Source organism: Prinia subflava, chromosome 1 (assembly GCF_021018805.1).
Source record: "Prinia subflava isolate CZ2003 ecotype Zambia chromosome 1, Cam_Psub_1.2, whole genome shotgun sequence".
NCBI classification, from domain to species: Eukaryota; Metazoa; Chordata; class Aves; order Passeriformes; family Cisticolidae; genus Prinia; species Prinia subflava.
In genome coordinates this window covers 116,242,523-116,270,481 of record NC_086247.1, presented here as the reverse complement: position 1 = coordinate 116,270,481, position 27,959 = coordinate 116,242,523, and the positions used below count along the sequence as shown (strand labels likewise).

Sequence of the window (27,959 nt, the reverse complement as noted above, 5' to 3'; positions counted from 1 at the left end):
TTTCTTGTCAGAGACCATCATTTGCCTCTATCATCTAATCTGCCTTAATATAAAAAGTCACAAATTTATTTTTCTTTGGGGATCACAGTTCACTCCGATGATTGAAGAGTATGTCACCTACAACAAAATACTTAGCCCACAGCTGTCAATGAAATCAATTAGAGTCAAAGTAAGTTTTGTTCCATCTCTGTTTCACTTCAGCCATGATCTTTAAATAAACTTATGCTAGCTGTGGGTTGAACCTGGAAAAAGCAAACTAAAGTGAAAGGAATTTGGGAATGTATTTCTGTGCAATGTACTTGTTCCAATTTATTTCACAACCACCTTGCATTCATTAGAAGCAAGCACATCCCTAACAAGGATAACCTTTCTAGTAGACTGTGAAATATGAAACATCACTGATTATGATGAAAACCATCAAAATGCAAACGAAACGAGAAAGAAACTGAATCAACATCATTACGTAAACAAAATATAAAATGAGAACTCTTGTAATAACCCAGATGGTATATGTTTAGCGATTTGCCAGATGCTCATGCTAGGGATGACCTCCAGCGCTCTGAAGTCACCAAAAGTCTTTTCCTTTAACTTCAAAGTATTTGTTGCTTGAATAAAGCAAAACTTATATTCATATGTCAACATAGTGCATATTGCTGCAATTCTCAGATCAAAACATGGCAAAGATCTATATATTATTATGCTTACCATTATCACTTTTGAGATTTCCGTTGCTGAGCTGTTTCAGCCTCTTCTGATGGGATTTGCCGTTGTAGTGGATTTGTGCCTGAGCAGCAGAGTTCAGCTGAATGTTACAGACATTACACAAAGTGAAATTGGTGTGTTTCTTTTCTCTCTCCTTCTTTTCTTCAGTGCCATCTGGTGCTAATTCTTTCTCACCTTCCTGGTCTGGGAGAGATGTGAAATCTGAATTGTAGGACTGGTTATCAACTGGTAAATCGGGACTCCAGGGCTTCTTCATATTTTCTGAAAAGGAAAAAACAAACGAGAAAAAATTTATGAGAACACAAAATAATATAGACAAGATAGTGATATGCTTAGTGCAAACCACTGGAATGTAGAAAATAATTTTTTCGCATTTCATATTTCAACTTTGTATTTCCACTCATGTATTTTGCTTTCTGTTCAAGTTTTTCAGTTCTTCTATGTAACTTGACCAACTTCACAGCCAAGTCCTCAAAGCTGAGCCACTTAGATGTGGCATCTCCTGTGATAACTTATCTAAGAAAGGGTAAAAACACTGCAGGAGCTGAGAGAAAAAGAAAGTGAGACAAAACAGCCCTGTGGTATATGGAAATAAAGAGGGAGAATGCATAATTAACAGAAGAATTTACCACCCCCACATATTAGTTCAATAAGCTTAAATGCACAGACCTCACCCTTGAGTTTATTAAATATTTAGCAACCCCAGCCATCTTCCCCCCACTTCCTGTGATTGCTCTCAAGCTTAAGTGTAATAACTTCATAACTTTCTCATTTAGAGTAGTTCAAAGACAAACAAACATGTTATTAGTTTCTTATCTTGAACACCCAGGATTGTAACTGAAGGACAGTTAGCTTACATTTAGCTAATACCAGAGAGCAACAAGTACAGAAATGAGAAAATAATCCCATCTGCAGAACTTCAAGTGAAACCAATGTAACCGTGAGCTTCTGTGACTAAAAGTGAGCAGAAATGGCACAGGTGAAGAAATGCTCTGAGCACTGCAAACCTAATTTACTATTCAAGGAATGCAAAATGTTATAGCAACTTAGCATTTTAATGAGACCTTTGTATAGCATATAAATCTTTAAAATGCTTGCTCACCCAGACTTAGTGAATAAATGAAGGTCTAGACAGAGAATTTAATCTATACTTTGAGGGACAAAATTACTGCAGCCTTAAATATGATGACACTATTTGTTCTCTAATTGACAGACCAATCAACCTACAGACAAAAAAAGGTTATTGCAGCTACAGAAGAAAATGGGTCTTTAATGCCAGATCCAGAAAAGTTTCAGTGTCTAAAGCAAGTCTAAACAAGCCTCCAGATTTGGGTCTGATTACAACAAAATGCTGCAAATCTTTCCTCAGATAGCTTCAAATTACTTAAATTTCATCAGCTTAACTTATTTGCCAGAAGTCCCAAGGATTTAAAGACAATTACTGCCTTCAAATCAAATCACAAGGACAAACTGATCTAAAGAAGCAAATCTAAAGTCTATCAATATTCAAATAAGTTTCAGTCTCAGCTTTCAGATTTGCTTGCTATCTATCATCGTGTTCTTTTATGCTAACTAAATCCCATTTCATTTAAGAAAGTACAGACTCAAGTCTGAGGGGACCTCTGCACTTGCTGTAGATTTAAACCTCACACAACTAGATCTGTCCGTTTTATTTCAGCATCTGTGTACAGTTAACTCTTATCTAGGATTGTAGCTATTGAAAGAAAGATGAGAAAGCAGGCTAAACAATTCATTCCAAAGCAAAAGACATTGCGAGACTGCAGAAGCTTAGAAGAAAAACCTGATGTTTTCCAATAGCAGACATATAGCGTATTTTTCCTAACTGAAGGAGAAGGTTTCTCCTGAAGAAGAAGCATAAATCTACCAACTTCTCTGCCCTTCTGGACCTTGCTGGAGATGCTGTTCACTCCAAAGATTCATCTGTCTAAAATAGTTTTAAATTAGTAAATGCAGTCTTCAATCAAAGCAATGTAAGGATTCAAATGCTATCACAATAGAACTGGTTTTACTGAGTTGAACTAGATGCCAGTAACAGTTCAGGAATCCCATTTTATATACATATGTTACATGAATATATTTATATATATATATATATAATATAGTCTATTGCATTGAAAGCATTCCCCACTAGAGAGCAGTATGAATTTAAAATTACACAAACAATATATCTCTAGACCTATAGTGCTAGCCATATAGGCATAAGATTAGTATAACAAAAGGGATTTTTCAAGCAAGATGTAAAATTTTGTAGCAAATATAATCTAGTAAATTAAACATTGTATGCTATGTGTATGCAAGTCTCATTCCTTTTGAAACATTTACACACATAAGCTGGCAGCCTAATAAAATGTATTGGCATGTTATTACATCCTTCTAATATTCCAGTCAAACAGTCTAATCCAATAAAGTCTCATCTTTGGCATATAGAATCTGTCTTGCATTATAATCTCATTTCAGAAAATAAAATTACAAAATGCACACTCAGTAACATCACAATAAAACAATAAGGGAAATTCCACCCTGGAAATAAGTGATTTGTACATCTACCATGTCCTTTCCTCAGAAAAGATGTGAAATCATTAGAGCTGCAACTCATTTTTGTATATGTCCATGTCATTCTCAAATCCAGAGGAAGGAGATAATTTAAAACCAGAGTTTAGGTAACAACTACGAAAACAGAAGTTGCAGAAATAGATATTACAGTACAGTCCATAAATATTTTCTTTACAGATACGCGGTGATTCCTGAATATATAATTGCACTGCTAAAGGACTAAAGTGATATACTACAAACCTGTGCTGTAAAGCCAGCATTACATGGCAGTACTCAAAATAATCCATTTAAGAAAAAATTGAAAATGTGAAGAAAACTTTTCGAGAAAACAGAAATACTTTCTGATTAAAACATTCTAAGTCATTCTTATTCAATATTTTTTAATGTACCAGTAAAGAAAGATAGCAAGCGATGAAGAAGAGGGAGATATTTGAGTACTATTTGCTGACATACTTTAAAAATACAATTTAGTACTCCAAACAGTATTTTTAAAGAAACAGAAAAAAAAAATCAATTTCTTAAAATCTTGTTAACATCCACCTGTGTTTAAACCAACCCACATGCAGTCTAGCTCATGAAAGGAGCAGGCCTTCAGCTCATGCATGCATCATTGCATACTTCCATTTTCTGGAGTAAAATGCTTAGGCAGCAATTTTGATTCTTGAGGAAAATACTGCTTAGCTCATCCTATTGGAAAATTACATGGAGTATGGTTAGAAAAACTTAACTTTAAAAGTAATTTTTAATTGTTATCAATGTTATATTAGTTTGATAATATGTGGAAAGCCTTTAAATGAAAATCCTCTTTCACTGCCATCATATTATAGAGCTCATGTCAACTGTACCAGTTACATATCTTTTAAAGCCTTCAGTTTTGCAGAGAACTATTTCTCCCCACAAAAGAAAGATAGCTTCTCAATTTTAGAGGCCTTAATGAAGATTGCAGAGCACTAGAAATGAGTGAACCAGGCAACCAAGATCCCAAAATTTCATGCCAATTTAAACAGTACTCTGGATAAATGCTTGCATTTATTTTCCCTGGGGCTCTGAACTCAATTTTGGCTCAATGATGCTTACCAGTAAAATGAACTTTGCACAACATTACAGCTTTGTGAAGTAGAAAACTGTCCCATATGGAAAACCAGCACAACTACCATTTGTGGTGTTTGCTGGCTTGGATCACGTTGCTACTTTCTGGGGATTTCTCTTCTTAAACGTGCTTGAAAGTAAGGGATTAGAAATCTCATCCTTCCCTAAAACAATTCTTACTTTCTTAGCTGCAAGCCAATGGCATACTTTCTATTCAAGGAAATTGAAAGCAAGTTTTACTCATTTGTACTACAACTAATTGTTCTGTTTCCAGAACATGCTGATCTTATCAGCATAGAACTGTATCAATCACTGTGATTTTGGCTCTGTGTACATTATACTCAAACATGTTTGGTACATTCAAGAGGCCAACAGAGTACATGAATCCCAGAGACCACTGTCCTAAGCCTGTTGTATTTAGTGTGGCAGACCTCCTGCCATGGTTCAACAACCCAGTTCAGCCTGGAGAAGAGAAGGCTTCAGGGTGACCTTAGAGAAACCTTCCAGTACCCGAAGAAAGCTGAAGAGGGACTTTTCACAAGGGCATGTAGTGATAGGACAAGGGGAAACGGCCTCAAGGTGAAGGAGGATGTGTTTAGATTAGAAATTAGGGGAAAACTTCCTCATTATAAGTATGGTGAGGCACTGGAACAGGTTACCCAGAGAAGCAGTGAACTCCCCATCCCTGGATGACTTCAAGTCCACATTGGATTGAGCTCTGCACCATTTCACCTTGAGGAAGGTTGCCTTCTGGTGGCAGAATAGTTGGAACTAGCTGATCTTTAAGGTCCCTTTCCAACCCAAACCATCCTATGATTCTATGCACCTTAAAACATATCTCCTTGTCTACTTCCCAACAGGTTGCTACAATAAATAGATTCCTATAATAGCTGAAGGATAGAAAAGATAGACAGGGCATTAAGGACAAAGTCCACTAATTACAATATTCAGAGTTTTCCAATATTTCTTCTCAAAATGGTGAAAAATTAAAGTAGCAATCATCAAAGATGCAGATGTTTGCATCTCACTTACTCATGCTATTCTACTCTAATCTATTCCTAGACACTTTAAATTTCATCAAGAAGGCCTATGGAGAGTCATCTCACAATGAAGCAGACTAAAGCATAAGCTCAGGTGTTTTGTTATCAGAAAAATGTATTCCTCTTCATTTACAGATGTCTGTGCTGTAGATCTCAAGTTAGATGGGATGAATCTTGCTCTGCCTGTGATAATGTCTCTCCAAACTTTAAAAGGACCAAACTTTCACAGGTAATAACAATAATACTCATTTTCTGAGATATCAACAGATAACAACAAATGTTGAGAGATACCAGCTGCCTTCAAGAAACCTGTTAATGCAATGTTTAAAAAAGAAAAGAGAAAAAAAAAAGGAGAAAAAAAAGAAAGAGATTGATCACTTATCAATATCCTCACTTTGCCAGTTTTCACATATGTGGGGGATGTTACTGGTATGCTACATAAAAGTACCTCTGGTAATAACTGGAATCTTCTTATCTTTTCAAACTTCATAAATTTGTTGCTATATCTTTCACATGACAGGATCTCACCAGTTGATATAAGCCTTTGTAGCACAGAGACTTTTGCATCAGGCTTCTAGGAATCTTTTTCATCCTGTGAATGAAGCTATGTGGCAGGACCCTTCCCAAAGTTGGAATCTCTGTGCTGAAGTTCTCCTGTTCATGGTAGGCTCCTTGAAACTCCCTGCTGCATTGGGTACTTGTGATGCCTTTACCAAAAAGCCCATGGGTGCTAACTTGTCTTTGCAACCTTTAATTGATCTCACTAAATAAAATGCTAGCTCCAGAAATGTATTCCTGGGAGAAGCCAAAAATGATCATATTGACATCTATTTTAAACATGGAGGGTGGGGGCAGGGCAGCTTGGGGGAAGGATCAGGAACACAAAAATAAAATATCCTTGGCTTCTTCCACGCACCATTATCACTGGATGATTCCAACACTGCAGCTTTCCTGTTTTGGTTGCAGTTGCACCTGCCCCTGGTTTAGAGCCCAGAGGGATTTAGGTCATGAACAGCCTATTTTGCACATCATGGCTGTGGCACAACAAACACAACAAAAAAAGGACTAAGCAGCAAAGAGGTCACTCGGTGAAAGTACTGCATCTGTGAAACACAGACCCTTCCCAAATGATCTGAGTAACCTTTAGGATATGCTGCAGGACTCATCTGGGATGGCTGGATGGATGTTATTTCAGTGGAAGAGCTACCGTGGAATGGGAATCTACTGGGATCTGAAATGCTTTTTAGAAACCAATATATTTTTCAGGACCTCCTTTTTTCTGAGCCTTTCAGATTAAATACCAAATGGCACATAATACAATAAAATTTGATGTGGAAATCTGGTAAATATATGCATCAAGTAATTTTACACTGTAGGAAGGCTTTTCTAGTATGAGTTTTAGTAGCAAGAATAATCAATTGCTTCTAAAAATCAAGGAAAAGTTTGTCAGGTCATACACCCAAGAGCTACATTAGTAGTCAGTGATAAAACTGTGAATAAAACTCAGCATCTCTTCTTGCTATGTGCCTAATGCAGCTCAGATCAAATCACATGTAAAGCAAATATTTACCAATTTTCTCTTTAAAAAATCCACACAAAACAGAGTGAAAGAGGCATCTTAGCAGTGACGGTAAGAACAGTCAGGGAGAGAAACATCTTATTTTCTTGTTTATTGTTTCTCTGTATCCTACCAGCCCCTCCCAGTCTGATCACTGCTGCTAGCTGCTACACCACTTCAATCATCCAGGGGAATAATAAGAAGATCATAATCATCATCATCTCAGGTGTTTTTGTGAAGTCTAAGAGGAAAATAATCTCTTAAGCAAAAACTGCATCAAGCAAAAGAAATAAAGGCAGGTTTTCCACACAAATTTATTGCTCAGGGGAATGAGGCAAAATGAGATTGATGTTATTTGGGGTTGGAGGCCTTTATAATTTTATGTCTCTGTCCTAGGACTCCTAAGAAATGCATCTCTGCAAACTGACCCCTATAAGAATAGATATTTATCCATTTGAAATAGACTCATTGTATATTCCTATACCTTAAGCAATAGCACAGAAAATAAAAGCCTGGGCTTTTGTTTTGCCTTGCCGGGAGAGCACTTAAATCTTTCAGGGAAGGCTGCATTTCAATACTGCAGCAAATGAACAAACCCCAGCCTATCTCCCATCACAGCCATGTGCACCAAGAGATCCTAAAGGAACTTATAGATGGACTGAACAGAAAAAGTTCATAGTCTCTTGGTTCAGTAGTTCCCTTGTGCCAGAAGCAACCAACAGACATCTCATAGTCTCAAAAATATACTGCAGTCAGTTTTTTAATTGAGTGCTATAAAAAGAGCTAAGCACTAATCAACACCATATGTTATTCAATTAGCTAGTAATACATATCTATTTCTCAAGCCCGTGCTAACATAATGGAGCACTTTGGGTGGTTTGGAACTATTTAAAGGCCAAGTAATTAATTTGCAAACATCAGCTTCTAAAATCTGAGAAGCACTACTGCGATGACTTACAAGACATGAAAACGCTCTCATTTGCTTTTTATTCAATCTGTTTCCAGAACTGGTCCTCGTGAAAACAAAGATTTCTGCATAAAATAAGGCCAGAAAAAGATACGGGTTCAGCTGTGTGTGTGGTACCCAGGCCCAGAAGGATGCTCCTCCCATGCAGGTAAAGCGAGCAGTTTGTGTTTCACCACTTCTCTCTCCACCAGCAGTATACTGTGGTACAAACCTTGTACCTGAGGCAGTAATTACCACAAAAAATGGTACACATATCAAAGCTATGTGGGCTCTGCCTACCAAGAAAATTTGTTGCTGTCAAGCAACCAGAAGTGCATTATTTTATCCATATTCTTGATTTTGGCATACAGAAATTGTGTTCACAGCCTCAAACTCCTATCAATGGCAGTCAGAGTTGACTGAGCTCAAAGAGACAGAAACATCCAACTGCATTTCAGGCTGCCTCTGCTGGACAAAACCTTGGCTTTAGCAACACTTCTGAGGAGGCAGGCAGGCAGAACAGGTTTTAAAAGGAAAGGGAAAAAATAGAATAGGGAATTATAATCAAAGAATCTTTTAGGCTGATACAGATCTTTCACATCATCAAGTACAGCTGTTAACCCAGCATTGCCAAATCCACCACTAAACCACATCCCCAAGAGCCACATCCACATGTCATTTAAATACTCTCAGGAAAGGCGACTCCATCAGTTTCCTGAGCAGCCTGTTCAAGCGCTTGATAACCCTTTTGTTGAAGAGATTTTTCCAAATATCCAGTCTAAACCTCTGATAGCACAACTTGAGGACATCTATCACTTTTTACCAGGGAGAAGAGACCAATCACCACTTGGCTACACCCTCCTGTCAGGTATCTGCAGAGAGCAATAAGGTCCAGAGCCTCCTTTTCCCCAGACTAAAAAAATCTCATCTCCCTCAGCTGCTCCTCATCAGATTTGTGCTCCAGACCCTTCACCAGTATTATTGCCATTCTCTGGACATGTTCCAGCAGCTCAATGTCCCTCTTGTAGTGAGGGGGCCCAAAACTGAATACAGGATTTGAGGTGTGGCCTCACCAGTGACAAGTACAGGGGGACAATCACTGCCCTGCTCCTGCTGGTCACACCATTGCTGATACAAGAATATTACTTTTGATTTCATAGATAAAAATGACTTTTCTCTGGATCAACTCCCATACGTGAAATCAGCCTCCAACCTGTCATCCAGATATCCAAAAAGTGCCATTTTCCAACTTAAATATCTTTATTTTTTCCCAGGACCTAAATATCCAATCAAAACTTTTATCTCAGCAGAAAGCAAGAGCATGAACAGCTGTTTGGGCATAACAAGCAACTCATTTTTGCAGACAAGAAAGTTCCATTTTTAACACTCCAATACAATCATTAACTACCACTGTATCCAAGTAGGTAATTTTTAAAATTAAGTTTCAGTTAGTGTTTGTGACAAGTTTGCTGATAGGTTATCTCTTTGGATACACAGGCATTTTTTTTTTCTTTTGGGATTAAGTATTTCAGAAAAAAGTATTTTGGCAATATGCTGATGAAAATACATCTACAAAATGAAATTGGAAAAGAATTAAAAAGGCAAGGCACATGAATAAGCTTGGTGGGAACTCTGTTTAAAAAAATAAACAACCATCACTTTCCCAAAAAAAACACAAACATTGCAGAATAAGGAATAATAATTTCTAGAAAGACAGTTCAAGCCCTAAAGCCTTTGGTATGCACAAAAAAATGCAGCCATTAGACATGGAATGGAATAAAATAAAATAAACTGGCAATAAATGTAGTAACAGTGAGGAAGAGGAAATTAAAGGCTACAAGCAAGAGACAATTTAAAAAAAGGGGGTTTTGTTTTCAGTTCAGGAGAAATGCCAAAAATTTGTGGGGTTTTCCTTTTTTTTTATCTAAGCAATTTTAGAAATTATTCTTTGTTGTCATTTGAAAGATAATTTCCAAGGGTTTTCAGAGTTTTATGGTTTGAATTTTCAAACCTTCTAAGGTCCCAATAAATAGTAATACCTACCACATATAAAAATATCCAAAAGAACATCTCCCCCTCCATTTTGTAATACTTTTGTTACGGAATTGCTGTGTGGATATTTCTTGAAAACACAGGAACCACAGAAGACCAAACGACAGCAATTGTAGTGCTTCAATCAGTTACCCTTTGGAACACATTTCTAAATCAAACACGAAGTTATGCTTTTGCCTTTCTCTAAATGCATTTCTAAAAACAACTCTGTTAAAAAAAAAAAAAAAAAACCTTGAAAAAAGGTCTTGTGTTTGAATATTAACATTTATACTTTAACAGCAGGAACCATTTTTTTTCAGATTATCTGCTCATTATAAAGCATTCAGATAGCTCTAGCAGCATTCACAAGTATACGGATTTTTTTTATATTATGTTATCGCTTCATTACACCCACTGAGCCATTTAGTGTTGAATTTAATGTAGAGCAGATCATTTTCCAAGCAATGCAAACACATCAAGGTGAAAGTCTGTTGTGTTTGGAAAGGTTAGCAGATGTTTTTGCAAGTGCTTGTGAAAGTTATTGTTGTTTATCTTACTCCTGAACCTTTAGATTGCATTTTCTTAAATACTGCATTCACCCCTGCATTCATGGTAATATGAACATTATTTCTGCTAGTTTACAGCATGAGGCTTTTTGGGTAGATGTTACAATTTTAGCCGAGAAGTACAAACATATTGTGTGGAACTTAAAAATCATATTCTCTATCATGGCTCGACAGACAACGCCTTTGCTAATGTCTCCACGCCTGACCATGTTTCTGCGTGTCAACTGTACATTTATCTGAATCTCTTCATCAATACCAGAGATCTAAAAAAAATGTCTAGCAAATCAGACTATGCTGGACATGGGGGACAAATTGTGGGACCAGGACCTATTTATGTTTCCTTGGGATGACACAGTGTCCCAGAGCAGCAGCTAAAATCTTTTGTTACAGTCACACAAGGCCAACGTCGAGCTTCGCTTATGCCACTGGGGAATTATTTTAACACAAGGACTATCTGTCTGTGTCACATTTCTAATAACCTTTTCATCACAGTACCCAGATGTAATCCAATTATAGAAACGCTTATGCATCAAAAATAAAAATGTGCAAAAGGAATCTAATTACTGAATACAGAAAGTGGGATGATTTATTTTTTATTTGGGATAAATTCAGGTGATTCACTATTAGTGAATGTAAATATATTTTCAAGGCATGACTGCTATAATCCCACAGGGTGAGTGTATGTGCCAGCGTAGGTTCAGGAAAATGCATCATAAAATATCAGGACCTAAGAGGACGTCCTGGGCAATGAGATATTTATTGCACTAGCTTTTTCCTTGCATTACTTTCCCACGAGTGTAATTCACTCCTTGGTTGAATTGTGTGGAAAATGAAGGCAGGGCATATTAGGGAGAATTTGCTTATATTTTTATAAGGCACACATATGAAAATAGCTTTTAAGATAAGTGTAAGAGAAGGGTTTGAAATTATTTCTGTTTATTGATGCAAGATCCCTGGCATACATTGCCTGTTTGGAATTTGGGCATATATATGTCCACAGTAAAAGTAGAAATGCAGTAAAACATGGACAAACTAGAGAACACAAGCCCATACCTCCCGTCCAAAGCAGGAACTGCTGCTTCCCTTTGCTTCTAAAAATCAGCCTGTGTTTGAAATTACTGACTGCACAGAATAGCTCAAGAGTATCTTCTAAAACTTAAAGCCTATCAGAGAGGCCCAGGACCATACTAAACATATTAATCAATGACTGTGCCTTACTAATGTTAAAATACAAAAGAAAAAAGATGCTAAAATAGGAAAGATTTTCCCAGTTTTGCAGAAATCTGTATATTTTTATACATCTTTTCCATGCAAAGTTGTGTTGAGTCACCACCTTCAGGATTCCACCACCATGTTACTTTTTTTGTTGGGCATTACATTGAATGCATCGCTAATAATTAAAAAGCATCAGTGATTCTTTCTGAAACACCCTCTGATGATTGGATGTACTTCTGAAAAAGAATCATGGAAAGAATCACGGAAAGCATGGGAATAACACCACACATACACACACACAGAGAAAGTAAAACAGCTGATGTGCTCCAGCTTTCTCTGGGAGACTTTCACGGCAGCACTTCCCTGCAGCAAGTGCTCACAGCACCGACCCTGAGCACTCTGCTCAGCCACTGTGATCTGCAAAAACGACTGCTGCTGAGTGTGTAAAATCTTTCCAGCTCTGCTGGCCATCTGCAACGTCTTTCAACCTGTCGGGTAGGCTGAAAATGTTGAAAAGCCCGGAGAAGTCATGCATGGTAGAATTCAAAGCCCTGGAAGATCTATGAAATTTCTTCCTTCAGGCATGCTGATTCAGATGAAGCAGCTTATAAACTCTATTATACATAGAACATATTTATAAAATCCCTGGGATTTGCTCAACTACTTATTTTTTCAGAATGATGACTTAACTTTGCATTAAAACATTCATTAGCAGTAAAAGTAATTTAAGACTACTGATAAAATACATATGAAATTTTCAAGATCAACTCACTTTGAAAATTTTATGGCAAAAGGTTAGAATACTTGACAAAATATTAAACTGCTCAATGTTTCAAGGTTTTTTTCCTCAGAATTACCTTCAATTCACCTCAAAATTTAAAACACCGCAGGTCACTGGGTATGTACATAACTTTGATCTAAATGAAATTTTACAGAAGTTAGAGAAAACTTAAATACAGTGGTAGCAGTGAACTTTAGCTACTGACAGAGTATTACAACATGGTGCTCTTCCCACTAAAAATCCAGACACCTAACTGGATCAGTTTTCCTGTAATGGCAAGATGTGTCCGTATATATATATATACACATAGATATAGATATATATATACACACACACACACAGACACAAGTCATGTTGACAGCCACTGAAGTCAGCAGCACTACACTGGCATAAAAACAGTGCAAGAAAAGCAGAATCAGATCCCCATTTTCCTTTTAACTAGAGGAAATTCATAGTAATTTCAGCATCTCAGCAGTCACCATAATTTCTGCTGTTCTTGCTATGTATTATAGAAACTGTCACTTTTTAAATTTATGGTTATCTTATACAGCTTAGGTTAAAGAACACTTAAAGCACTTTCAATGTTTCATATACCTGTACTCTAGAAGAACAGAAATAAGATTCCTTTGTTAATTTAGACCCAGACTACCAGACTATTCACACTAGCAGTCTCAGTGATTTTTAATGGGATCACCTGCATGAATAAGAAATTATATGACAAGAATCAGAAAACGGAAACCTTTAATGATTAAAAAGTAGAAAGACTACAATAGCTAAAACTCCCTTGTTGAATATATGACTCACAAAGCTACAATTCATTAAATTACCAGTCAATGTATATGTTACTAATCGGAGAAAATCTATAAGCTCATAACATCCAAACAATGTCAAATTACTACTTCAATTGTAAACCTATGTATTGTTTCTTCCCTGAAAATTTCTTTGACAAAAGAAAAACTATTGAATTATAGGCAACCAAGTTCAAAAAATTCATCTCTCAATACACATTCATTTATTTTTGCTTCATTTTAATGGCAATCCATTTGAAATCCTTGTCACATTTTCATTTTGTTTGTCACAGTGGCACATGAAGAGTGAACACTGCAAGTAAGCAAAGCCATCAAAATCACAGCCTGTTGCAGCTCAGTAGGAGCACTGTCCCTGGAACCCTTCACGGAAGAAGCTAATAAAGATTCATCTGTGGAACTTCATACGGCGCTTCTCCTCTCTCTCCGTTGTCTCTGCCAAGGCACCTTAGCAAGCTTATGAGCTGAGAATCATTGCAAAAGAGCTGATCACTGCTAAGAGCTGAATATCACTATAACAAAGCTTGCTAAGTGTTGCCTGTGCCCGGCAGCTTTGCCGGAGTTGCTTGGGCAGGGGGGTACGTAGGTGCACTCCTAACCAGGACCAACCAAGGCAGCCGAGACACCGACTGAAGCTACCGGGGAAAAACAAAAACAGCCTAAAACCAAGCAACTGAACAAGTGACCTTCCCCTAAGCCAATGCACACAAGGGACTACTGCATCCTATCCCTCATTTCCCTAGTTTTGACAAAATCATCATTATTTCACTTAGCACTATTTAAAACCAGCCAAACAATACCAATTGTAATCAACTTTAACTGTCAGGAAGAAAATGGGAATGTCTTACCTTGCAGTATAGCAGTGTTGTGCACCTCAGCATGCCTTGCTCCTACAGCAAACACATCTCGAACCAACATGTACTCACTGTCATCAACTGCTTTTCACAAATCACTCGCTTATTGATCACTACACTTATCACTCTTCATTGACTGAACTTCATCCCACATTACCGATTTTTTGCTGCTTCAGCATATTCTGAAACTTTCATTGCAAGGAGAATTCATACACAGACCAAAGCAGTGATCATCTATACTGGATACTTCTTCTATCAAGCATTTCTGCAGGGGTCTTAATTTATTTAAGAATTATTCAAACAAAGTGAGAACGGTTTTTCAAATTTCCTTACACAAATTTAAACGTTAATGAGAAAGATGAGCAACAGCCTGTGAGCCCTACAGCCCAAGCAACATTAAGTCACTATACTTCAAATTTTGTTCTGTACAAACATGTCAGGCTCATGGGTCCCAGATGATGGGCATGCTAATGTCATGAGCCAGGCACACAACTGGCATGTGAATGATGCACCGGGCATGTGCCTGACATGCTTGCCATGTAATTGCCTAGTGCTGGACACATGAATGCCAGGTAATGGCCACCTGGTGCATGCTTGACTACAGCCAAATAGCACAGCCAGTAGCACAATCACCTGCTAACAGGTGTTAATGGTAGGAAACAAAGCAGCTACCACTCCTCCTGCTGCCACCACATGAACCATTAAAAAAGATACCAGAAGGTGGATGGGTCTCCTCTGCCGGCAAGATGACTAGAAGCACAAGTATTCTGGTGGTAAAATATGAAAGAGGGTAGCCAACACCCGAGGTATGAGTAAGTTTCACAGAGGCACAATATTTTCTCACAACTGTGAGAACAACTGTTTCTCACAACTTTCTACTCCTGAGAGAGCAATTTTTTTAACAGTGGGATTAGCTGACAACTGATGCCCCAAGAGCCTTTTATTCTGCCTGCAGGAGCCTTCTGCTCACCACAGAGTTAAAAACCAGCAACCTTGAGAAAATGTACAATCAACCATGGTAAATTCTGGTGTAAAGAAACATAACAAAACCAAGCTATTCCAACCCGGAGCTGCCCTCTCATGCTGACTTTGCAGAGTTCATCCTTCAGATACGAACTTTTGGGCTCCACTAATTTGCAGGAGTAATGAAAGAAGCAGAACACCTGAAGGAAGCCATTTGCTAATGCTACCTACTTCCACAGTCACATTTCTGAGCATGTACGCAAGAACTTTCTGTTTTCACAATATGGAACAAGAACCCACTCCAGTAGCTCATCAGTGAAGAAAAAAAAATTTAAAAATGGAGAGAGATATAGAGACAATAAGAGAGATAGATAAGTTTATATATATACACACCTATATATACATGCAATTAGTATACTCTGTTGATTGTTTTAGCCTAACTTATATGGGTGGTTCTGCTATTTCTACAAGTTATCACTGTATAATAAACAAAGTACTATTCCATCATAAAAACATTATTAGAGAAGGGAAACATGCAAGCATTTTCAGTAGTCACATGGACTTTTAAAAAAGCTGTTGACATGACACTGTAGGCCATTTTGTGGCATGAAGTTCAGTCATAAATGTGCAATCATCACAATAAGACATTTATCCAAATGTATTCACACAATACAATGCATCTTCTAAATTTGCTAAAGACACTTGAAATCCTTGTATTGCTACTCTATTATGTGCTAAGCACAGTCTTCTGCATTGCTGGAAGTATACTTTGTTCTTTAAATTATTCAATTAACTAGCCAATATTTGTTTAATGCTTTGAACTTCTAATATTTTCTAAAACAGCTGAATGTTATTACTAAAACAGTGTGGGACAGATTTTGCCGGCTGCAGGTAGATGTATCTTTCCACACATTTAAGAATTACCCAACAAGTGAAAAGTTAGCTGCATTTAAGTAATAGACTGAGGAGAGGTACAAGGCAGGAAATGCTTTTCAAGAGAATTGTGGTTCAAAATCTAAAAACTAGTTTTTTATTTATTTCTTCTAGGCTCTTCCCCTGGATTTTGTTTCACTGGTTAAATTCAGGAAAATATTCTATCATGTTTGGGATGGACTGAATTTTTACGGTGTTCCTTTAACCCAACTGAGGGACAACTGTATTTGTCTCAGTAAGCACAGAGAATGTAGAAAACCTGAGTGGCCTGCAGAGGAACCAAAGTTAAGAAGAGGATTTTCTTAGCTCAGGCAGCCCTTTCAAAAGCACAGTCCTAACATCTGACAACTAAAACCAGCAGTGCAGAGTGAGTAACCAGAACTCCTGCTGGAACAAATCCGCGTCCGGCTACACGACGGGAACCGCGACCTGTGGCGCCCGCGCGTGTCAGTCCTTCCCCACCACGCGCCGCTGCCGCCCCGGACAGAGCTGAGTGAGGATGAATCACTCCCTGAGCCCTCCTTCATTTCCACGGTGCACTGGACTCCGCTCACAACGCTGCCACTGTCACCCACCAGAGACCAACACACGCTCCCACGCGTACACAGAGTACATCCCAGCAATAACAACGCCAGCAGGGACTTCTCCAATCTGAATTACTTTAGGCCTTCAATAGAAATAAAGATACTTTTATAAATGAATGTTTATTGTTTGCACTCTGGTAAAGAAGTTGAACTAGGCTCATCTTAACTGCATTTGTACGCAGTATTTCCAGTGTGTGTTGTCTGAACTCCGCGTAAATCAATACCACCACTGAACTTAGCATGATCTTGTACAAAAATAGCATCCCTGCTCAATTTTAGAGAGACTGTTTCAAATACTGTTACTTGACAGAGGGGGATGACATGCAGGTTTCCTAGCAAAGGCGTAAGGCCCAAATCTCCTGGGAAAGGGTGAGAAGAGAGGGACATGGATTTACAGCAACAAGTGGATAGTCTGACATGCCAGCTTCCTAACTCTTGTTTTTTTTATAACAGAAATACAGTTCATAGGCAATGACTGAAGAACAAAGGCACTTTTTCTACAACTCCCCATCTCCAAACATTTATGTAATTGTTCACCTAGAATTCAGTAATCATATTTTACTGGATATATGAAAAACTCCTACCAGATCACAAGGAAAAAGCCCAGAACTGGTGAACATCAACCCTCTTCAGAAACTGAAACTCAGGACTTCAGGGTCCACCATGTATTTATCTTTAATTTCTTTTTTTTTTTTTTTTAATCCTCAAAGTTTTTATTTGATCTGCATATTCTTTCAATTAATAACATTAAAGAGAAGATAAGGAAAGCCTAATAAATTCATTCCAGTTCACGAACCTTGTTAAAGTTGTGCTTGCCTTAAATTCATGTTGAAACACAATTCGCTTGTTCTAGTATTTCATTATCAAAGTCCTTCATGAACTTGCTCTGAATCCAGCAATTTGATTTAAAACATATTAAATCCATACTACTGGCTGCCAGAAAGAAACAAAATAAATTTAAGTCATATTGTTCAGATGTTAAAGGCATCCAACATACCTTAGTAAACACCAATTCTTCTATGTCAACAACAGCAATCAGAACACTCATTTTATGAATCACCGTGATCACAAAGAGTATTCTAGCAGGAAGTTTCAAGGACAGATATTTCATCCTCTGCCTTGGCATTGTAGATTTAAGGATCATGACATGCAAAGGGCCCTTTTCTGCCCTTTCAGAAGGCATTTCTAGAAATTATTTACCAACCAATCAAAAAAAGCAAGAAGGGTCCTTCTCTCAAATCCTTAATTCAAATGAAATCATATTAAATCTGTGACAAAACCAAGGTATAAAAATAAGAGAAAGTTACTAAATTTTGGGAATATTTAACTGTATATCACAGTATAATCCTGCAGCTATAGATGGGACATGAGTTCTCCTGCAACCAAGAGTTTGTTTGGTTCAAGTCCCCTACTACTTTACTGAAAATTACATGGCTACTTGAGACATAGGTCTGGGTTGCACTGCTCCTTTTTCTGGCAATTATTCACAGTTCTTCCTCTTTTTGAGAGAGCATGAAGTGATATTAAAGTGGGAATAGTGATCCACAGAGTACAATATTACCCATGTTCCCATAAAACACATTCACATAAGGAGTACAAAATTTGTACTAGCACAGTATTTCCTGAAGTCTGCTACACCCCAAACCTTTTTTGGGAAAACTGGTGATTGCATGTAACATTTAATCAAAGATCCACTCTACTGTAAAACATCAATTTCTCTTCAATTTTCCACTTAGCAATTCAAAAACTCTTTTGAATGTCAATGCTGGCAATTTTCATGCTGGCTATAACTTGGTCAGAATTAAAAAAAAAAAAAATTCATTAGCATGTTAATAACTTAGTGCCTCTAAGGAATACTTAGTTGCTCCTACATTAGAAAAAAAATCTTCTTTTCCAGTCCTATTTTTAATTACAATGTAATTATAATTTACCACAATTTCCTAGTTTCCTTCACTTCAATTTGTGGAGGAGGATTTCTCAATGGGCAACGTGCAGTACTGTTATAGTTCTAAGGAGAGCATTTCACTGAGAAATGTTCACACCCATTAAGGTGTAGAAAGGGAAGCAGAGAACATACACATGCAAATAAGAAAGTGGAAATTTTCTAAACAGAACTGCAAGAAAAACTTATATGGGCAAAACTGAGTCCCCTGTAATAAAATACAGGTAAGTGCTGGTAAGATTACTAGAATTTATAATACATTATAATCAAATCAGATTATTCATCAAATTTCACGAAGTAGCTCAGCCTTTTTTTTTTTTTACCTTAGCAAAGTTTGAGATATGAAGAGAAAGAACACTTATACCCATATTTTTGCACAAAACGATTTTTGTTCATATACACATTCTCATGTGTGCCACTTGTCACAAGAAAATAAAAGGCATGCTCATAATCAAGGTTTTGTTACTGCTCAGGTTTGCTATTTTCTGCTACTAAGAAATGCATCACCAAAATTACACCTAATAAAAGAAAGTGGATATTTAGGATTAATAATGGTGGTTTCAGTGTCTATTGTTTTATTTGAATGAACTACACCCAAATGCAGAATTTTGTACAAAACTTATAACAAGGCAGATTTAAATGTATTGCTTCTTTTTTTTTTTTCTTTTTGATCCTTATGAAGGATTTTTTTAAAATAATTTTCAGGTCTTCTGCATTCATAGATGCTTTCTGGAACAGAAATAAGGTTTTCAAAGGACACTTTCAGCATAGACAACATTTAACCTCTCAACATGTTTAGGGACGAGTATACTGCATCTGTTTCAGCAGAGAATTCATACATTCAGCTAATATCTGGAGTAGAAAATACTCATATGCTTGCTAAAGTTGCCCACATTCTTCATGACTTTACCCAGTGTTCCTGTATTCATTACATTTGTGCAGTTTGCATAACAAAATGCACCAGTCACGGAGTTTTGACTCACCTTAATACCTCATCTGTACCTTGCAAGAAACTGAACTGCTTCTTGCAAACTTGCTCAGCAAGGAAATATTTAAAAACTAATCCAAATCCAGCAGTCTGAGTTGTCAATTTTCTTTGAGAATTCAAAGAGGGCAGCTAAACTGTAAGAAAACTAGGAAAGGGCCAGTACAAGTCCACCTTAAAAAGCTAGGATTCAGGAAACTATGGGTAATCGTGGAATTACAGACAATCTAGTTTAATTTTAATTTGAAGAAAAAATACCAAATAATTAAGCTTTGTACCTAAAAAATATGGAGAAGATGAAAAAGACCCAACATGAAAGTGTCAAAAACAGTCATGTAAAAACACCTCAAGTCTTCTTTTGGCAATGTAAAGGTCCTTATGGAGAGAAGAAAATCATGGCTCTCAAAGCCATTTGACACAATTTTACATTATTTTTTCCCATGCAAATTTTGTAAAAAATACTCTAAGTGAAACTTCTATGAGAATAATGCTTAAGTTATGAGAAAACTGACCAAGCTGTAACTGTCAATGATTTCTCCAAATGAGAAATATGTATTACCAGGCTGTACTGGGACGTGTCTTTTGTCCAATATTTTTCATTAGTTTCATTAACAATTGAAAGATAGAATGCAGCATAAACTGGCAGATTAATTAAGAAAGAAGGGACAGAAAGCACATCAGAGGAAAAGATTAAATTCAAAATTAAATTGACACCATGAAGAAAGGTCCTGTTAGGAAGATCCCATAAGACAGGAATATTAATCATCACCCATACAAATACAAGACGAGGAAAAACAAGTTAGGTTGAAGTTTTAGGGCAAAAACTATAAATGTTGGAATAGTTCAGAATCTGAACATGTAATTAGCGCACTAAATGAAAGTACGGTAGCATTTCAGACAATGCCAAAGACGTCAGGCAAAGCCACAGTCAAGAAGAAAACTTTTTCTGTTAGTTGCTAAAAAAGAGTATTTTGCCCTTCTCTGAGGACAGAGACTATATTTGTAGGAATTCTTCACAGTGTAAGCACTTTTTTTTTCTATTTCTGTTCCAGCTGAGGGTCACTTGAGTCTCCTTGCTCCAAACTTCTGTCAGAGATCACTAGAACTGGACTGTATTATGGGTTATTTCTTGAATACATCTAGTTTTATAAATGCTTCCTATTATGCTATTAAGGCTATGTGTTCATGCTTGAGATGTACACAATAGATTTATCTCCTTTTTTCTCTTTGGCAGTCAGTCACTCAAAAAATATACCGCATCAAAAAATCAAAAAATCCTTCATATTTCCTTGTTAAGTTTTTGTGAAAAATGAGCTTAGCCTTGCACTGAAAACAGAAAGAATTTGGAAAACAAGAACTCATTCACAGAATGTACGGAAGCTAAATCTCTCCCAACAGTTATATTTAATTTAGAACTGTTACGCTGAAACAGAGTCATGAAGCAAGATAAATTTGACAAGGAAGGTCAAATAAAATAACAAAATAAAGTTTAAAAGAAAAATCACAAATTACACCAACAAAAAACAAAACACCAAAGTTCTCCATGCACCTAAAATATTTTTAATGACTGCAAAAAGATATTTCCTTCTGTATAACGTTTTTGATTTTTTAAGGGCTTGCTTCAGCAAGGAAGACACACCTTTCTTCTGCATCTTACTAGGACATGCTTTTACCACAGCTAGGTACAAAAATCATACACAGGCATCCAGCAGTAACACAGATTTTGGAAAGTATAAAATCTCAGCATGACAGCTCTACCACCAGGATGGGATGAAGAACAGAACAAAAGAACAAGCAGCAAAAAAACCCACCAAACAACCAAACAAAACACACAAAACAAAGCAAAAAACCCTAAAAAATAAACAAATAAATAAACCCTCATAAGACATGAGAGTGACAGGTAATGAGCTACTGCACACCAGGCCTGGAGACTTCCCACTTCACCAGTGTGCATTATAGTACTCTGTGAAAGGAGCACCATGCTTGAACAATAAAAAAGCACATGATAGTAAGAATCAGGTATTACGTTTAAATTTAAACTGACAGCTGGTGCGTGGTTTATTATTTAATTATATTTTTTAATATTATTAATTTTTTTTTGTGCTTACTTGTAGGTTTTCTGGGTCATATTTTGGTGACTATCTCTATACTTGCCCTTGCCTGAAAGTTTTAATGTTGTGAACATAATTAACACCAAAGTTAAAAATTTTGGAAAGTAAAGGTGGTTTGCTTTGCTTCGAGTTATCCAAAACCAACCTTTTAAAGGTATTTCTTTCCAACCCATAAAAACTCCTGAGATTTTAAAATTCTGAATCTGAGAAGAGCTATGCAAGAAATAAATAAAATGCATTTTCACAGAAAACAATTAGTAAGAACCAGGCTATGCTGGTCTTAAGTTTCACCAGAACAGTGCAGAGAAATCTGACAGAGAAATATACTGCAGCATATGAATAAATCAGCTACTCCTCATCAGGGCAGTGAATCCAATACAACTGACAGTCAACTTAGATGTCATATGAAGCTCCCAGAGGTATTTGATCATGAGGTTCTCTAGGCAGTAACATCTCAAATCAGCTGTGTGAGGTACAAACATCCCTGGGAAAATGATCAAACGAGTGAATGAAAAAATTATTTGCAAAAAACAAACAAGCAATAATAAAAACCCAAACAAACCAACCAACCAAAATCCCAACTGCTAAAAAACCTGTTACAGTTTGCAGTTGTATATATCCTATCAACCTGTGCAAGGAAGCAGTACTACAGAAGTGCATAAAATTAAAATATGAGCCAGGGTGCATTTTGCTTCATCTGGAGATTCATAATATACTTGCTACAATACACAGTTATAATTACAATTTTGCTTGCTGACAGAACCTCTAAGACAAGGACTACATTCATACATTTCTGCAGGACTAATTTCAATGCCTACAAAAAGGCTGAGGCATCGTCATGCTTGAGCACACTAGCTGAAGTCTTAAGACTCTTCCAATGAAGCTCCAGTGAACACAAAACAGAAGCAAGAATAAAATCTCAGGCACTACAGAGTTCCTACTTAGCATTTTCCAAGGAATTTTTAACAACATCATGCAAAATGTGCTTTCTTTTTCCCCTTTCACTCCCCAACATTTGTCAGTATTTTTAAAGATAGGACCTTGATTCCTGGTGCTCTTAGCAATGCAGGCAGATACACATCCTTTTGCATGGAATAAATGAACACCCATTTTATTATTGCTTTTGCTTTCTGTATGGATGAGTTCTAAATTTGGGAGAGTGGGTTTCTGATGAAGAGGTAGTTCAAATATGAATTGCATTTGATCATTTCAAAAACAACTGCTAAGAAATCTTTCTCTTGGGCATTGATCCTAATTTTTTCACTTCAACTGTTTCTACCTCACATAAAGAGTGATCCAATGGTCCTCAAAGGGAAACAGATAAATCTACCACTGATCTGGTTAAAAGGAGCTCATCACAGGGTTCATTCAGCATCATTCCTATAAACAAAAGCAGTGTTCTTGAAGTGACTTACAGGATTAAAGCTCAACCTCTGACAGCTAGGCAGCTCCTTCAATTTTTTTTCTTTTTTTTTCAGTTAGAACAGTTTAAGTATTTTTATCCATGTTGTTATTATTCATTGATCTATGTTTAAAGGAACCTGAAGACGCTGTTATCTCCTGTCAGCCCAGGATTTAAATTTCCATTATATATCCCATAAGAAAGTTTCCAAAACTATTCCTCAAAATCTCCACAGATGAAAGGTATGGTATCATAAGGTATCAAAATTTCACTGTAAGAGAAGTGGCCAAAAGAGAACAAAGGAAATTGAGAAGAGAAGCTTTAAGGGAGATCTCATCAACCTGTATAAATATCTAACTGAGATAGGGCTGACAGAGCCTTACAACCTCATGTATCCTGTGAGCTGCAGAACATATTTCAGGTATATAGCAGTATGGTTGATATTCAGAATTTAAAATTTATATAACTAAACCCATCCTGCATTTCAAAATTATTTTGATTCTGCTCCCATGCTCATTTTATGAAGGACTTACCACAGAGAAATGACTCTCTTTAAAGACAACTACAGAATAAAATATTTTGGAAATGGAGTAAAATGTACTTTGAATCCAGCTTTTAGACACTGGTTCATTTTACTAAATCACATTACTGTGCAGAAGACACTAGGAATACATAAAGTATTTATATTCAAGCTGATACAGTAATTACAGGTATCCCAGCCATGAACAAGAATCCATTTGCAATTATATTTTCAGCAGCAAATTCAGTATATTTAAGGCAGACAGATGTTCTACAATGAAAATGATAAACATCCACGAATAGAATTCCTGTCAAAATATTTCTCTGAGCAGCTCGATCAGTTTAAATTAAAATGCCTAAAATATTCTCTTCAGATTAAATGAACAAAGTAAGAAGCATTCATTGAAAATATTTCATTTAGCTATTTTACATTTGTGCTTTATACTTGTCTTCTTATGGAAAAGCTAATACTGAACAGTTTTTGTTGACTAAAACATTGGTTTGCAGCTAAATAAAATTACTACACAAAATCTGTAATTTATTTTTTGTTACGAACCTTCAGCACATTGTCCCTTTTTTATCAAAAACATATGATGTTTCACATGTACTTAGGTTCTCAGTTTGCGAGTGTTATTTTAGAATATGCTAAGTATTGTTATTTTCTCATTAGAAGAATCTTAATGACCACTGTCACTCTCCATTTTCTATGCAAGCTGGAATCGTAGAACATCTGAAGCTGAAAGGGACCCATCACAACCATCAGGTCTAACTCTTTGATCCTCACAGGACTACCCAAAACTAAACCATGTGACCACCATATGCTTGAACTCTGAGAGGTTTCAAGGCATGACCACCTCCCTGGGGACTCCATTCCAGTGATCAATCACTCTCTGGGTGAAGGGCTTTTCCTAATGTGCAACGTGAACCTGCCTCAGCATCCCTTCATTCCATTTCCTCTTATCCTAAAAAAAAACAAATTAGTATTCATGGTATCCTTTATGTATCTTCAGCTCAAAGAATGAGTAAAGAAAAAAAGGACAAATTACTTATGAATTCCATGAGGTCTAAAAGTCTAAGCATTATGCAGAAAGATGCATGGAAAATCACTGTCTTTGGAGTTTGGACAACTGAAGGTTTCTGGATTTTTTTTTTTTAATTTAAAAAAGAAAAAAGCAAACACATCAGCTTGGTGGACAAACGTCCCAAGCTATGCATGAGATTCACCCAATACCATGTCCATGATACAATGTTCTAATATTACATTAGTGCAAAAATAAACGAACTAAATTCTAACAAGGTGCAATTAATATATCCAAGAACCAGGTTCAGTCTTTGAAGGATTAATTTATGTAATTATTTCTGCACATTTCTTCAGAGCCTGGGCAGGTGTGGAGACAAGTACAGCAAGGGGGTCACAACATCAGATTGCAAGAACAGAACATGTTAGGCATTTACTCTTCCTCTGGCCAACAACTGGGGATTTCTATCTTAAAATATATAAATATCAGGAGATATTCTGTATGGAAACATTTTCAAAATACACACATATTGGCAAGTCAGGAGAGCAATTCAAAAGATTATCTTCTGTTGAGAACAAGATATTTTTGTGATAAACTACTATAGTTCAGAATGCAATCAATGGAAACATCTAAATATAAGTCTAGTAAATAAAAGTGAATCATATCAAACCTTTTAAGATCCTGGGGGAAAAAATCATTAAAGCTTTATTTTAAATAAAGTCTCAAAAACCTGCTGCTTAGAGATTTATCTGAACTGAGTAAGTTCCCAATAGATTGCTTTGCTGAAAAAAACCTGCACATTCAAAAGAACACCTGAAAGTAAGCTTATAATGCTAAGGAGAATGATGCATTGCAAAAAACCCCTGTAATTTCCTTTTCCATTTATTTATTGTTAAGGAAAAATATGTAGCTGTATTTGAAAGTTCATCCTTGCTAAATCAATTACATTCCTCTTCACTTGCTCGCCACTTGAGTGATACAAACAGCATAGCACATCTCCAAGTACAATACTGACTTAGGGAACAAACTGAAGAGCCACCTGTATTATCTCACAACTGAAATCCTTCCAGAACAACTTACCCTCTTTATCCTAAACGGCATCACAGTAGTGAGGGCAAGATAAAAAAAGATCTGGTTTATTTTAGCAGCTTCACTGTTATTTGTCTAACCAACACAACCACTTATTCAATTTGGTTGAATTTTCGAGGCAATTTTGAAATCCCCTTCATGCCTGACCAGAAAGCTGCATCCAATTCTCCTCTCCACATGACACTGCCAAATGTGGTCATGCAGCAGCCACAAATTACCATTTTGAGGGAAAAGCAACACCACCAGAATGGAAGAGCAGGAACAGATAAATATTACTCTCACACACAACACAACCTCATGCTTCATTCGTCTTATTTTAAGAATAAAGCTACATAAATTGATGCAGTTTTCAATTTGACCCTTCCCTTCCTCTTCCTAATCCTATTTCAGATAATCATTAATTCAAAGATTCAGAATGACTATGGCATCCTTCAGTGGTCAGCAACCACAAAGCTGGCATGAAGCAGAACCAGCACGGCTGCTTCAAAGGCACCTCCCTGGATCAGCCTCCTTTAAAATAAGTCTCTCTGTCTCCATCACCATTTGCCAACAAAGAAGGCCAATTCTTGTAAAAGAATACTAACTTCCTTCATGAACAGACACCATTGATTTAACTAAAAGAACAATAAAATTAAAAAAAAAAAATAACCACACAACACATTCATTCACAGCACTGCATTTGAACTCATAGTGCAGGGATCAGGCACTAGGAGGTGAAGAAGAGCAGAGTATATACATAAAAATTTATGGTTTAACCTCAAAAAGTGTTTCTGTGCCCCAAATTTCCTTCTGTTGTCTAAGATATGTAATGGTCACTATATACAAAGGAATTTTCTAAAGTAGCTGGTATTACCTTCATTTCAGAAAGGAACCCTTTAAGTACCCTTAAATATTTTTAAAATAAATTACTCTTTTTAACTTCATTGGGGATATGTACTTCCCCAATACTCAGCTGAAAGTTAAGTCAGTAGAAGATTCAGGTCCACAATACAAGCTGGAGTACAATTCATCACATAAATATAAAGAACCTTCATAAACACCATGAATCTGGTTTGTCAATTTATAGTAAGTAATGTACAGAAATCTATCAAAAATTAAAAGCGCCTGATAAAAGGTTTTACACCCACTTAAGGCTCTTCCTCCTATCAGCTGCTACTTGGTAATAGCTCAGAAACACATGAAAAGGTTCAATTATAAAAACAGAAAAGTTACTTCTGAAACTTTCAGCAGAGGCATTTCGGCCTTTCATCTCCCTCTATCAAAACTGGTCAGTATCATTCTTGTATAAATACATTAAATGGAAAATATGAAAATGTAAAACTAAAATTTCCTGAATATCCAATATTTATCTGACACAAATGTAAAAATCATATTCCTGCTACTCACTTCCACAGGGTAAAAAAAACTTCAGAGCCACAGTAAGTAGAAATGACATAATGTACAAAGAAGAGAGAGAGAAAAAAAAATTAATGCAACCTTTAATACCATGTAAAAAATGAATTTTACATTAGTCAAGAATGAAAGTGGAAGAACTAAACTATTTTCTTTTCCACCTTTGTATGATAAGCAGAATGTTAATTATGTGTCTCTGGAGTAATCAGTGTCACCTGGAATTTACAGAACCTGGGAGAAAAATTGCCAAAGAAGAATTTGAAGAAAGATAGAATCAAGAAATTGGGGAAAATATGGGCTTAGAAATACTGCATTAATGTTGACCTGTTGTCATGGTTGCTGGGGGAAGTGAATTTTTCCAGGGAGAGGTAAGCAGGCCAATTAGTAATCAGCTTTCTGCTGGCACCTGGATTGGTCACTCGAAGGTTTGGACACGCCTCTGAGGACACAAAGATTTAAAAGCAGGAGTCTGGGGGGTTCAGCCTCTTTTTGGGTTCCTGTTTCAGCAGGGAAACCTCTCCTCTCCCCTGCTCAGCTCTGGGCTGAGTGGGGGAGGGGGAAGCCACGTGGCCGGGCTCAGGAAAACCACGCAGTAGAACTAAAGTAAGCTGGGCCCCAGGGGAGAAGAGAGTGGACAGGACTGGAACTGAGCTGCCCCAGCCAGGATGGAGGGGTGGAAAACTGTGGAAGTGCCTTCTGTGTGTGCTCACCCCCCTCCCCCCCCCCAAACTCCGGGAGAAGGTGCCCAGACAGGTGGGAGTTGCCGAGCCTGGTAGTGCTTCAGACTGCACCCTGCCGGGAGCCAGGAACTGTTAACCCTTGCTTGGCAGAAAGAAA

The 27,959-nt window shown here is 36.9% G+C and overlaps 1 protein-coding gene across 1 annotated transcript in view; it reads right to left on the bottom strand.

Moving 5' to 3' along the window:
• Nucleotides 1-27,959, bottom strand: part of ZNF385D (zinc finger protein 385D) — a 427,490-nt gene that overhangs the window by 343,973 nt on the left and 55,558 nt on the right. The window contains exon 2 of the mRNA XM_063409080.1: nt 706-984. Within this exon, the coding sequence (XP_063265150.1) occupies nt 706-984 (279 nt within the window). The remainder of the gene's footprint in view (nt 1-705; nt 985-27,959) is intronic.